This window comes from Chrysochloris asiatica, unplaced genomic scaffold (assembly GCF_000296735.1).
Source record: "Chrysochloris asiatica unplaced genomic scaffold, ChrAsi1.0 scaffold00010, whole genome shotgun sequence".
NCBI lineage: Eukaryota > Metazoa > Chordata > Mammalia > Afrosoricida > Chrysochloridae > Chrysochloris > Chrysochloris asiatica.
Window position 1 is genome coordinate 33,526,740 of NW_006408528.1, and position 15,077 is coordinate 33,541,816.

A 15,077-nucleotide genomic window follows, 5' to 3' on the forward strand; every position below is an offset into this window, starting at 1 on the left:
GAACACTGAATGGTTTAAAATTAGCAAAGGTATGTGCCAGGGTTTTATTCTTTCACCATATTTATTCAATCTGTATGCTGAGCACATATTCCAAGAAGCTGGATTATATGAAGAAAAATGTGGCATCAGAATTGGGAGGAAGACTTAATAACAACCTGTGAGATGCAGATAATGTAACCTTGCTTGCTGAAAGTGAAGAGGACTTGGGAAAATATTTACTGATGAAGATCAAAGACCACACACAGCATTCAGTAAGGGTTGTACCTCAACGTAAAGAAAACAAAAATCCTCACCACTGGACCAATAAACAACATCCACATAAATGGAGAAAAGATTTAAGTTGTCAAAGACTTCATTTTGCTCAGATCAACCATCAATGCTTATGAAAGCAGCAGTCAAGAAATTAAACAATGTACTGTATTAGGCAAATCTGCTGCACAAGACCTCTTACCTCTTTAAAGTACTCAAGAGTAGGGATGTCACCTTGAGGACGACAAAGGTGTGCCTGACCCAAGCCACAGTATTTTCAATAACGTCATATGCATGCAAAAGCTGGACAGTGAATAAGGAAGACCGTAAAAGAATTGATGCATTTGAGTTATGGCTTTGGAGGAGAATATTAAAAGTACCATGGAGTGCCAAAAGAACAAACCGATTTGTGTTGGAAGAATTACAGCCAGAATGCTCCTTAGAAGCCGAGATGGCTAGACTTCATCTCTCATACTTCGGACATATTGTCAGGAGGGACCAGTTGCTGGAGAAGGATATCATGTTTGGTAAAATGGAGGGTGGGAGAAAAAGAGGAAGACCCCCAACAAGATGGACTGGCACAATGATAGCAGCATTGGGCTCAAACATAGCAACAATTGTGAGGTTGGTGTAGGACTGGGCAATGTTTCATTCTGTTGCGCATGGGGTCGCTATGAGTTGGTATCGACTCAGTGGAACCTGATAACAAAAACAGGCTCTCAGGATTCTTTCCTTGTCTTTGATTTTTGAAAGTTTGATTATATAATATGTCTTAGTGATTTTCTTTTGAGTAGTATCCTGTTTGGGGTTCCTTTAGATTTTTATATGCTTATCTTCTCGTCTTTCATGATGTTAGCAACGTTTTCTTACAACAGCTCTGACAATTTTTCCTATATTTTTCATTGTCTCTCCCTGTTCTGGAATTCCAATCACCCATAAGTTATTCCTGTTCTTTCTTTAGATTTTTTCACTCTTTTTTCTGATTTTTCTTCTTAGCACACTAGTATTGGGAGACTTATCTTCTAGCTCATTTATTCAGGATTCCATTGCTTTAAATCTACTCCTTTGCCCTTTCAATGTATTGTCTGTAGCTGAGATGTGGATTTCTAATTGCAGTTTTTATATAGTTTCAAAATTTGCATTTATTTTGTCTCTGTTTGTTCTTGGAGCATTTTCTTGAGTTCTTCTAGAGTTATTTTTTCTGTGTTCTCTTTGCTTTCTTCTATCTTTCTGTCAATCCTTGCAAGGTACCATCCTTTTAAATTATTTTTAAGTTCATTCATTACCTTTATTTCTTCAGAGATGCTTCCCGTCTCTGCATCTTGGTCACTTGTTTGAGCCATTGTCGTTTCCTTGTGTGAGCTAAAATTGTCTATTTTCTCTGGGACATTGTGGGGTTGTCATATTTGTAAAATCCAACAGTGCAGTTGTTGGATTTGGAGGGGACAAATCTCTGGTGGGCTCCTGCAATTCAAAAAGCTCATAAAGTGGTTGTGGAAGGGAAAGCATCTATCGGCTTTGGTGCTACCTATGTTCAGGGCACTCAATCTGGAATTAGTTCATGGGGACTCTTGATAGAACTGGTTTTAATGTTTGTTAGGACCACAGGGAAGCTGGGTGCAGACTGACTGGTCAAATGCTGATTTGGTAGCTCTGTGGGTTTTGTAAGTCACTTGGAGCCAAGCCCACCTGCATCCACGCACCAAAGCAGCATACAAAAGCAGTCCAGCTCACTGCCCTTGCTTCTAACCACCCACGTGGCTACCAACTCCTGGAGAGCAGGGTTTGTTGGTGGTAGATGAGGGTGGGGATTGGCCATACCTCTGGTTACCATGGGAGCATGGAGAAAAAGGAGGAATCACACCTTTCCCATCAACTATGTGAATCTGCTCTGCCAGGCCTGCTTCTGTTGCTAAAGCTGCTCACCAGACAGTTGAGCCCCATCTAGCCAGCTATTCATCAGTCAGTCTCCCTCTCTCACCACTCATGCTCGATTTCTTCTCCTTGCAAGCACTCTATCCACTTCTTTAACCTTTCTTCTGAAGTTCAAGGGGCCAGAATTTTTATCTGCACCTGTTTTATTTGGTCTTTCATATCTTTGTTATAGGTTGTCCTTGCAGTGCATCTGCCTATTCCTATCAATATTTTTAAGTATTTTAAGTCCCTAATATCAAACCACAAGATCAGCAATTCAAACCCACCAGTTGCTTCTCGGAAATCCTATACGTGAGTTGGAACCAACTCAACAGCATTTATAAACTACAACAAAAGTCCCTAAACAAGAAACAGTTAGTTGTGGCTCTGTGGGTCAGTGCACTGAACTGCAAAGCTGGTCTGAATCACAAAATCCGCAATTAAACCTCACTAGTCACTCCTTGGAAACCATATACAAGGTTGCTATGGTTCAGACCAAGTCAACAGCACTTAATAACAACAAACAACAATAACAAACATACATCTATGTTATTTCTCAACATCTTCATTTTACTTGACTTAGTTTCTGAGGTTAATTTCCTAGTCTATATTTTATTAATATATGTTTTGAACTATATTATAAAACCACATCCTAATCGCTAGTCTTAAAACTTCCCCTTTAAGTCAGTTTATAAGATTTTTTTTTCAAAGAAAAACAAAGAAATAATTCACTGACAAAATTTCTACTCTTAATGATTTCATTCAAAATAGAAAGATAGTGGGCAAAGACATGAACAGATAGCTCACCAAAGAGGATATTCAAATGGACAACCAACACATGAAAAGATACTCATTATTATTAACCATTTTGATGCAAAACAATACCACACCCCACTGAATAGTTTTCATCTTGTCTAGATGGATCTGGTAAAAGGAGATGGGGATAGGATTCTTTTGATTCAATACTGAGTAACTGTTATCATGATTAATTGTAATAATCACAACTGTAAAGATAGAAGTTTTGTAATATAAAGGGGAGAGTAATTAATCTTATATTCCAGGAACAGAGGATCCTAGGACTATCACGAGAGAAGAGCATGAGCGGATCATGAGACCCTGTCCAGAGAAGCAGTAACACCAGAGATGGAGGCAGAGGTGATGGCATGGAGAGAGACAGCAGCTGATGACTCTAGATTCATAGAAAGAGAAAGCTGTGTGCAGGAGGCCAGGAGGCTAGCTTGAAGAATGTGGTTGTTTGGGTATTTAAAGGATTACATATGCCTGAGTGTTTTTGTGTACATCAAAAAAACAAAGGGAGTAGAAGCAAATACTGTTAAATGCTGATGCATGGAAGGAATCGTAATCCTTGCAATGAAACAAAACATGATAGGATGAGTGCAAAACCAATGTTATCCCATGTAAACTATCGCTCAATTCACAATAAAAACTTTAAAAAAAAAAAAGAGTGATTTGTACACCAATGTTCCTTGCAGTAATATCCACAGTAGACAGAAAGTTATAACAATCTAAATGCTCAACATATGAATGAATAAATAAAACATCACACATTAATACAATGGAATATTACTTAGTAAGAGAAATGAAGTCTTGATACACACTTCAGTATGAAGACATTACGCTGAGGGAAATAAACCCAGCACAAAAGAACAAACATTGTATGATTTCATTTGTATAAAAAGACAACTGTATATAGACTGAAAAAAAAACCACACAAAAAATACTGCAATAAGACAGTACCTCATCCCTATATTAGAATGTCAATGATTTAATTTTTTTAAAAAAATAAGACAACAGAAAATAGCAAATATTGATGAGGATGTGGGGATATTGGAAAACTTGACCACTACCAAGGGTAATGTAAAATGGTGCATCCTTTTAAAAAACAATATGGCAATTCCTCAAAAACAAATTATTTATGTATATAATTTTTGAGGCTTTAAGTTTTATAACACATCCTGTGTGTCAACTAGCAATCTAACCTATCAAGTACTTAACATTCTCTCTCCAATAAGTTAAAGACTTTCTAATCAAAGAGATTTAAAGATTTTAAGTCATTTTACTAGAGGCTGTTTCTATCAGCCTTTATTTGCTTGACTATTTTTCACCCTTCTTGATACTTTCTCCATACTATTTTCTCATGGATCTCGTCTGACTTCTGTCCTCTTCACTTGTATGTTTCTGTGGCCTCCAATCAAATGTTAGTGTTTCCCAATGTCCTGTTCTCAGCCTTTTTGTTTCATCATTTAATGTAAATTCACTTATGGCTATATCTATATAATATTTATGATATATATACGTACACATATATATTATTTATATATATATATAGTTAGAGTCCTGGTGTGGCACTGTGGGTTAATGTGCTGGACTGCAAAGTTGGTTTGAACTACAAGGTCAGTGGTTCAAGCTCACCAGCTGTTCTTCAGAAACTGTATACAGGGTCGATATGGGTCAGAACTGACTTGATGGCACTTAAAAACAATTGTTGCTATTGTTGTTGCTGTTAAGTGCCATCAAGTTGGTTCCAACCCATAGCAACCCTGTACAGAAGCGTCTTCAAATCAGTTCTGACTCATTGTGTCCCTTATAGGATTCCCGAGGCTGTGCATCTTTACAGAAACAGAAAGCCTCATCTTTCTCCTACAGAGCAACTGGTAGGCTCAAACAGCTAATCTTGTGGTTCACAGTCCAGTGCTTATTGCACACACCTACTGCTCTCTATCTATAAATGTATACATATATATATATATCATATATATATGTAATACACATGCATACATTGTTTATGCATATATGAGGGGACTTTAAAAATTCATGGAAAAATGGAATTAAAAGACAATGGAATTTTTTCCAAGAACTTTTTGAGGCCCTCTCATATCTACACAAATATACACATACACTTAATATACTGAAGAATTCCAAATCTCTCCACCAGGCACCAGATCTATATTTACACTTGACTACTAGAAATTTTTATGTGTTGCAAGCATTTTTAAAACAGAATTCTGAATCTATCTTTTAGTATTTCCCACCATACAGTGCTTATAGAACTGGACTACTACTTGAGTGAATTTATTAAAATATTAATCTGATCAGGTTACATTTTCTGCTTAAAATCTCAGTGTCTCTTAACCGAGAGTGTTTTCCAGATTAAGCCATGATTTGACTCCCATCTATCATTCTAGTTTTACTCTTAATCACCCTAATCTCCCCTTCTTCTATCCAATCTATTACCAAGTCAAACCTCTGAGGGTTCTTAAATAAATTATTCTCTTTGCCTCATTTATATTTATATTATTTTGTTATTATTGTTGAGAATATACAACAAAACATACACCAATTCAACAATTTCTATACATACAATTCAATGACACTGACTACATTCTTCAAGTTGTGCAATCGTTCTCACCCTCCTCAGGTACCTAAATTCTCTGGGCCCTGAAGTTGCTAACTAATCTTTCAAGTTGCTGTTGTCAATTTGATACCATATCGTTTTTAAAAGAGCATAATGCTCAATATTGACCTTTTATTTTGCTACTTAAACTTAGTTATTGCTTAGTTTTATGATGATTTCAGACATATTTTTGGTTTAAGCTTTAAAGATGATCTCAAAGCAAGTTTCTGGGTTCATCTACCCTTCATGGCTCCAGAAAGTCCAGAGTCCATGAGAACTTTAAATTCTGATCTGCATTTCTCTCCTTTTGATCAAGGGCCCTCTATGGAATCTTTGATCCAAATGTTCAATAATGGTAATAGGCATTATCCAGTTTTTTTCTGGTCTCATGACTAAGGAGAAGTTGCTAATTGTTGTTGATGTTGTTGTTAAGTGCCGTGGAGTCGGTTCCAACTCATAGCAACCCTACACAGGGTTTCCGAGGCTGTAGATCTTTACGGGAGCAGATCGCCTCATCTTTCTCCCACAAACCGCTGGTAGTATTCGAACTGCTGACCTTGCGGTTCACAGCCCGATTCATAACCACTACGCTACCAGAGCTCCTTGGAGGGAATTATCTGCACATTCCATATTCTCCTCCTATTCTTGACTCTCCTTCTTCATATGTTGCTCCAGATGAATAGAGACCAATCCTTGCGCCTTGAATGGCGACTTACAAACCTTTAAGGCCCCAAACATTATGCAATAATCTAGGACGCAGAACAGAAGCACTAACCATGCTATTAGAGACCAATTAACTGTGATGTGCCATGAAACCAATACCCTAACCTCCAAACCAAGGAACCAAATCCAAGGTGTTTGGTTATACATAAGTAGCCTTAGCAGCTACTGTTTTGCTGTTATTATTTTGGCACATAACTTTTGCCAAATGAACCTTTTATAGGTGTATAACTTACTGACACAAATTACAATAATTGGCTATGCAACCCTATCCTTATGCTATTTTAATATCTCCTTCATTCTGTCTAGAATGTCTTCCCCATTCTTGTCCCCAATTTGTCTGTCAAACTCAGCTCATGAGTCACTTCCTCTGTGAATACTTCCCTAATCTCTTCAGGGCTGCTTCCCCTTGCACTCCCTCATAGAGACTTGCACATGTCTTCGTATTAAATTTATCTTGTTTGTAATTAAATATTTCATTTACAAAATTATATAATCTATTTCACCTTTCTGTCTCGATGATTTAAATCCTATATTGAATACATAGTAGATACTTACCAGTCTCTATTAACTGCTTTAATCTTTCATATAAATAACTGAAAGATGCAAATTCACAAATGAAAATGAATTTTGCTGTTTATTATAGCTAAGCTGTCTAAATACAAGCATACTTTAGGACAGGTCTTTAAATAATTATAGATATTGGTTTTCAATCTAAATCTTTCTGCACATAACAGAAAATATGGAGTAATTAAATTACATTCTCTGGGCCTATATTACATTTAGCTCATGCAGGAACAAACTGATTAGCAATAACTATGCAAATGAAAAATACTAATAATAGCTGAGAAACAGAATAAATTTAGTTAGAAAATAGTTTTCATGCTAGCAATGTAGCCTATGAGAGAATGTCTTATCAGCCTAAAAGAGGTGATTACATATTCAAGAAGAAACTGCCTTCTACAAAAGCACACTTTAATCTTTACTTCCATAAATTCTTTTTAAAATAATCAACCAACTTTTCAGCAACTCTTTTTGTGTCCAAGTCATTCTGTTAGTAGCACCAAACAGCAGATCTCAAGTAAACAGAGCAGCACTAACACAGACTCACTCAGGCGGGAAATGTCCTGAAACACTTACCAGTTTAATAAACTGTACAGAGCAATGACAGCATCAAAAGGGAGGAAAAGCAAACTAGAAGTATAAGGTGAAAAGTGAAAGGGGAAAAAAGCTGACAAAAAAAAAAATCATCATTAGAAATAAAAATTTAAAAACTGAAAGAAACTAAAAGGCAAAATCAAAAAACAGGTAAAAGCATGTATCATGATAAAAAGTTTACCTCTTTATGGAAAAGTTTGGATAGAATATATAATAATTAACATATACTTTAAAATTACATGAAAACCAACTAAATAAAAATGTGATCAACAATCAATTTATACAACTATGCTACAGAATATATAAAATAAATGAGTTACCTTGATTTCTCTTTGTTCAACAGATTTTTCCCATATTTGTTGATCATATGCTCCAATCTATGGAAAACATAGACAGCACTAGATTAAATGATCATTGTTGGGACTCACCAAACTTGAAGCAATGTGACATTCATTCAGCATAGATTATATGCAGCTATCACACTTCTGTGGTAGATGTCATATGGTAGTGGTTCTCTAAGTATGGTTTCAGGATCAACAAAATTAGTATCATCTTGGGATGTGTTAGAAATGCAAATTATCATGACTATTCTCATAGCTAAGAAGCTCTGATAGCATAGTGGTTATGAGTCGGACTGCTAACCTCAAAGGCAGCAGTTTGAAACTGCCAGTGGTTCAGCGGGAGAAAGATGAGGCTTTTTGCTCCCATAAAAATATAAAGCCTCGGAAACCCTATGCAGCATTGCTATGAATCAGAACCGACTCCACAGCACACCACCATTACCACCACTCTCATAGCTAAGGAGCTCTGGTAGTGTAGTGGTTATGAGTCAGGCTGCTAACCTCAAGGTCAGAAGTTCAAAACTGCCAACCATTTCATGGGAGAATGATAAGGCTTTCTGCTCCTGTAAAGAATTACAGCCTCAGAAGCCCTATACAGGATTTCTATGAGTTGAAACTGATTCCAAGGCACATAACCACCACCACCACACCACTCTCATAGCTAGTGAAGTAGAAATCTGGGAATTAAACTCAACAGTCTGCATTTTTTTAAATCCTCTATAATAAGTTGTTGGGTCTGGGGCTCAAGATCACAGTCTTGGGTATACCCTGGTCAACTGGCATACCATTGTCTACAAAAACGTTCTACATCCTACTTTGGTGAGTAGCAACTGGGATCTTAAAAGCTCATGGGGGCCCTCTAAGGTGCAACTATTGGTTTCTCCCAATGTGGAGGAAAGAAGAGTTAAGAAAACTGAAAATGCATAGAAACAAGTACTCCCACGGGCTAATAGAACATGTGAGCATCAGTCTCCACAACTCTAAGGCCAGAAGAAGTAGATGATGCCCAACTGCTCTGAAAAGGATCACATTAGAAGGTCCTAGATATAGTGGGAGAAAAATGTGGAACACAACTCAGAATCATAAAAAAAAGACCAGGCTTCCTGGCAGGTAAGAGACTAGTTAAACCCTGAGACTATTGCCCTTGGTCACTCTTCAGGCCTACAACTGGCTCAATATTCAGTCAAGCAATAGAAAAGTGTACAGGAGTAACTACAACACTAGTGAGGACTGCACTACATTGAATGGCTGATCATTTGATATCAAATGGGCAGCATTTACCCATGGACAAAGTTCAGAAAGGTTGGGAAAAGACGAGGAATAGAAACAAGGAACACAGGAAGAAATGGAATAAGTGATATTACACTGATTGCAATAATTGATATGAACAAAGTGCATGATATGCTGAAATTTAAACAGATGATCTGCTCAATAAACCACCACTCAATTCACAATACAAAGTTTAAAGTATCCATCTAGGTAATTAATTTGGATGCATTATTAAAGCTTGAAAACCACTGCCTTAAGAGAATGCTTTGTTTTAAATAACACAAATACTATACAGCCTTGGGGCATTCAAGAAAAAGCTCCCAAGTGATAAATTCTTTATGGAGTTATTTTTAAAGAAATAAAAACACTGATTATCTACAGCAATTAAAAATTCATAAACACACAGACTACTTAACATAAATAAATGGAAAATAAAGTGATTAAAAAACAACTGCAGACACTGGTAAAGCCACAAGAAGTAGAATTTCTATAGCTTCTATGTCTACTCCTCTTAGATGCTGGAAAGTTCTCTAAACTATAACTTTACTTGGGGAAGTTGAATAATACATTCTTTATGTTCATTCCCTAGCTTTTTGCTATTATTGTTGTTGACTGTTGTTGTTAAGTGCCGTTGAGTCGGTTCTGAATCACAACGATCCTGTATAGGGTTTCTGAGGGCCAACCCTTGAGGTTCAAACTGAGCTTGCAGTCTACGTTAACCTGCAGAGCCACATTTGTTGTTGTTGTTGTTGTTATATGCCGTGAAGTCGGTTCTGACTCATAGTGACCCTGCATAGGGTTTCCGAGGCTGTAATCTTTACAGTAGCAGAAAGCCTTTCTCCCGCGGAACAGCTGGTAGTTTCGAACTGCTGACCTTGTGGCTTGCAGCCCGATTCGTAACCACTATTATGCCAGAGCCACATTTGTTGTTGTTGTTAAGTGCCATCGAGTCAGATTCAACCCATAGCAACCCTATACAGGGCTTCCAAGGAGCAACTGGTAAGCTTGAACCGCCGACCTTGCAGTTCAAACGGCTTTGCAGTCTGGCGCATTAACCCACAGCGCCACACTCATAGCGACCCTATACACAACAGAAACACTGCTCAGTCATGCCTTCCTAACAATTGTTACTGTTTGAGCCTATCCATCTCATTGGGGGGGGGAGCGGGGGGGGAGGTCTTCCTCTTTTTCACTGATGCTCCACTTTACCTGATGATATCCTTCTCCAGTGCCTGATTCTCTCCTGAAAACATGTCAAAACAATGGGAAACAATGTCTCCATCCCTGCTTCTAAGGAACAGTCCATGATACTTTCAGTATTCTTATCCAATACCATAATTCAAATGCATCAATTCTTCTCTGGTCTTTCTTATTTATTGTCCAACTTTCACATCCACATGAGCTGATTGAAAATACAATGGTTTGGGTCAGGCCCACCTTTGTCTTCAAAAAGAATTTTTTTTAACACTTTGAAAGAGGTCTTTAGCAGATTTGGCAACAGAATACAAGATGTTGTTTAATTTCTTGACTGCTACATCCATGAGTGTTGATTGTGGATCCAAGCAAATTGAAGTCTTTGACAACGTCAATCTTTTCTCCATTTATCATGCTGTTATGTTCTGGCCCATTTGTGAGGATTTTTGTTTACTTTACATCAAGGTACATCTATAATACAGGCTGTAGTCTTGATCTTCATCAATAAAAACATCAAGTCCTCTTTGGTTCCAGCAAGCAAGGATGTATCATCATATCACAGATTATTGAGTTTTTCTCCAATCTTGATGCCACATTCTTCTCCATGCATCTGGTTTCTCAGATTATTTCCTCAGCATCAACATTGGATAAGTATGTTAAAACGATACAACCCTGGCACACACCTTTCTGATTTCAAACCATTCAATATCCCTTTGCTGTCTTTGAATGACTTGCCTTTTTCTATTACTTAATACAATAAGCGCTGGAATGCAAACCACAAGGTGAAAGGTTCGAACCTACCAGCTGCTCCTCAGGAGAAAGATGAGGTTTCCAAGATAAAGCCTTAGAAATCCTACATGGGGTCGCAATGAGTTGGAAACAACTCAATGACACTTAAAGACAATATCTCTAGTTTACATTTTACATTTAATTTCCTGTATTTGAAAGGACACTGTAATAGGTAAATGGCCTATAGTTATGATGAGGGATCTTCATTATTTCTTAGTTAAAAATTAAATTTTTTAGGAAATTTTTCTGACACAATATCACTCTACCCAAAAGTCCGCTTACTTACAAATTATATTAAAATCTTGTTTCAAGAAATATAATTAATTGAGAAGGCCTGGCGTTCCACTACTAACGACTAATTTAAAGACAGACATGAAGAAGTGTTGTTAGGTGCTGCTGAGTCAGTTTCAACTCATGGAAACTGTGTAAAAGGTTTCCAAAGAGTTGCTGGTGATTTTGAACCACCGACCTTGTAGTTCAAACCAACCTTGAGGTCAAGGGCTTATCCTATGGTACCACACCAGAAGACAGACTAAAATAATTTATTGAATGACTCCTTAACAGCCTTTCATTTCTATTATTTTTTCTTATATATTACTTTATTCAAATAATTTCCCTGGTCCTGTAAATCCTGTTCTTTTTTTCACCACTTTCCTATTTTTTCAAATAATCTATGATACTCTCTAGAAATTAAAATCTTGTAACATCTAAACCAAGCCCCATAGAAAAAGTAACTTACTTATTTGCAACTAAAACTTGCATCTTCTCTATAAAGTAAAGTTAAGGAGTAGTAGGTAAGCAACAAACAACTGGTTAGTCCTAAGGATAAAGCTGCCTTGCAGTGTCTAGTTGTTCCTTGCTCTCTTAAATTCTTAATTCAACTGAACAATTACCTTCCTTAATATCAGAAGTTAGTATAGAAACTGAGTCCACAAAGTAATTCTACTATAAATTGATAATCCAAAAGTACTGGGCTTAATTCAACTAAATTTTTTTAAAATTTATGTTTAACTACTACAATACATTTTGTATATATTACTTATGTTGATTCTCATTAAAAACCAACACAAATAAGGAATGGAGTCCTGGTGTGGCACTGCGGGATAATGCACTAGATTGCAAGGTCGGTTTGAACCACAAGGTCAGTAGTTCAAGATTACCAGCAGCTCCTCAGAAACCCCATAAAGGATTGCTATGAGTCAGAACTGACTCAACAGCACTTAACAGCAGCAATAGTTTTAATCATTAAATGTCTTATTTATTTCAAGGAGACTCAAGTATGGCCATGGAAATACATGTCCTGCGATCCTAAATTCAGGGATAATAATACTTTGGATCATGCCAAGCTACGGACAACAATGCAAAGAATGAGTATACGGAACACTTAATTGTGCTCATGAGGAACCTGTACATAGACCAAGAGGCAGTTGTTAGAATAGAACAAGGGGGCACCGAATGGTCTAAAATTAGGAAAGGTGTATACCAGGGTTGTATTATTTCACTATACTTATTCAATCTGTATGTTGATCAGTTAATCTGAGAAGCCGGATTATATAAAGAAAAGTATGGCATCAGGATTGGAGTATTACTCATTAGCAACCTGATCTGTGGATGATACAACCTTGAATGCTGAAAGCCAAAAGGATTTAAAATACTTATTGATGAAGATCAAAGGCCACAGCCTTCAGTATGGGTTACACCTCAATGTAAAGAAAACAAAAATCCTCATCACTGGACCAATAAATAACATCATGATAAATGGAGAAAAAATTGAAGTTGTCAATGACTTCATTTTGCCTGGTTGGCCATCAACACTCATGGAAACAGCAGTCAAGAAATCAAACAATGTATTGCATTGGGCAAATCTGCTACAGAAGACCCCTTTGAAGTATTGAAGAGCAAAGCTTTCAGCTTAAGGACTAAAGTGTGCCTGATGGAATCCATGGTATTTTCAATAACGTCATATGTTTGTGAAGGAGCTCTGGTAGCATAGTGGCTACGAATCAGGCTGCGAACCGCAAGGTCAGCAGTTTAACACTACCACCTGTTCCATGGGAGAAAGATGAGACTTTCTGCTCCCGTAAAGATTTATAGCCTCGGAAACCCTGTAAAGGGTCGTTATGAGTCAGAATCGACTCCACAGCACATAACCATCACCACCACATGCTTGCGAAAGTTGGATAGTGAGTAAGGAAGACCATAGAAGAATTGATGCATTTGAGTTATGGTGTTGGAAGAAAATACTGAAAGTACCATGGACTGCCAAAAGAACAAACAGCTCTGTATTGGAAGAATTATAGGCAGAGTGCTCCTTGGAGGCCAGGATGGCCAGATTTCATCTCTCATACTTTCAATATACTGTCAGGAGGGACTAGTCACTGAAGAAGGATATCATGTTTGGTAAAGTGGAGGTTCAGAAAATAAGAGGAAAACCCCTAACAAGATGGATTGGAACAGTGGCAGCATCAATAGGCTCAAGCGTAGCAACAATTGTGAGGATGCAACAATCTGCCAGTGTTTCATTCTGTTGTACATAGGGTCGCTATGAGTCAGCACCAACTCGATGGCATCTAACAACAACAGAAGAGAACAGCATGGCAATGTAGGATAAGCACTGGACTGTTAACCATAAGGTCAGCAGTTTAAACCCATCAACTGCTCCTAGGAAGCCCTATACAGGGTTGCTATGAGTTGGAACTGGCTTGATGAGGCTTAACAACAGCACAGATAAGCACTGTATTACTAACCACAAGGTAAACCCATCAGCTGCTCCTCAATGGCAATAACAACAATAGAATAACAATACCTAAGCAATCAGAAATGCATATCAACACTTGGCGTAACTGGCAAGTCAGTTCTGACTCACAGAGACCCTGCATAGGGTTTTCAAGGAGTGGCTGGTGGGTTTGAACCACTAACCTTGTGGTGAACAGTCCAGTGCTGATCCTACAGTCCCACACCAGGGCTTCAGCTGCTAGGTTTAATATAATCCAGCATTTAGAACTCAATAGCCCTAGGTTTAACATGGCACAGGCAGAAAATCTAGTAAACTCTACAATGAAGCCGTGGGTAAAATAACAAAAACTTTCTGAATGCTGAGGGACTTGTGAATAAAATCCAACCCTAAAAAACACCAGTGGGAACAGAGGGTATTAAATATAAATTTAAAAAGCTACAAGGTAAAGATTGTAAATATCTTTATTTTCTGCTAATTCCACCTCTATTATCTGTTTTTTTGATGCAATTTATTTTCTCTTTCTTCCTATAGATGAACTTTTGAGTCATTACAGAAGTCAAGATTGAATGATAACTGACCAGAACAAAAGAATGAAGGGGGCAGAGTCTTGAAAGTGGTAGTAAAATAAGGTTAAAAAGGCAGGGAAAAAAATGAAGAAATTGAGATAGTGGATATTAAGTGCCATAAAGTTGACTCTGAATCATAGCAACTCTGTCTAGGGTTTCTGGGAGCAGCTGGTGAGTATAAACTGCTGACCTTGTGCTTCATAGTCCAGTGTTGATCATTCAGATGTATCAAATGGATTTGGAGTCCTGGTGTGGCGCTGAGAGTTAATGCACCAGACTACAAAGCCGTTAGAACTACAAGGTTGGTGGTTCAATCAAGCTCACCAGTTGCTCCTCAGAAACCCTATATAGGGTCACTATGGGTCGGAAACAACTCGACGGCACTTAACAACAACAACAACAAATAAATATTTATTAAAAGGGTTTCTGACATACTAAAGATTGTTATAAAAGTGTTGTTGTTGTTGTTGTCAGGTGCCATCGAGTCAGAACCGACTCATAGCAACCCCATGCCCATGCACAGCAGAATGAAACAATGTCCAATCCTGGGCCAACCTCACTACCGCTGCCACACCTGACGCCATCAATGATGTTACCTCTTTTTCTCTGACACTCCATCTTACCCAGCATGACATCCTTCTCCAGCGACTGTTCTCTCCAGACAATATGTCCAAAGTATGAGAGACAGAGCTTAGCCATCCTGGCCTCCAAGGAGCACTCTGGCT

The 15,077-nt window shown here is 37.7% G+C and overlaps 1 protein-coding gene across 6 annotated transcripts in view; it reads right to left on the reverse strand.

The window, feature by feature from the left end:
- Positions 1-15,077, reverse strand: part of PHTF2 (putative homeodomain transcription factor 2) — a 196,694-nt gene that overhangs the window by 68,029 nt on the left and 113,588 nt on the right. For 4 of the 6 annotated variants that reach the window (XM_006834354.1, XM_006834353.1, XM_006834355.1 and 1 more), the window contains one exon: positions 7,777-7,833. In XM_006834354.1, coding sequence (XP_006834417.1) covers positions 7,777-7,833 — 57 coding nt within the window. Of the gene's footprint in view, positions 1-7,438; positions 7,451-7,776; positions 7,834-15,077 lie in introns of all 6 variants that reach the window. The other 2 variants (XM_006834352.1, XM_006834356.1) reach the window with 1 other exon arrangement.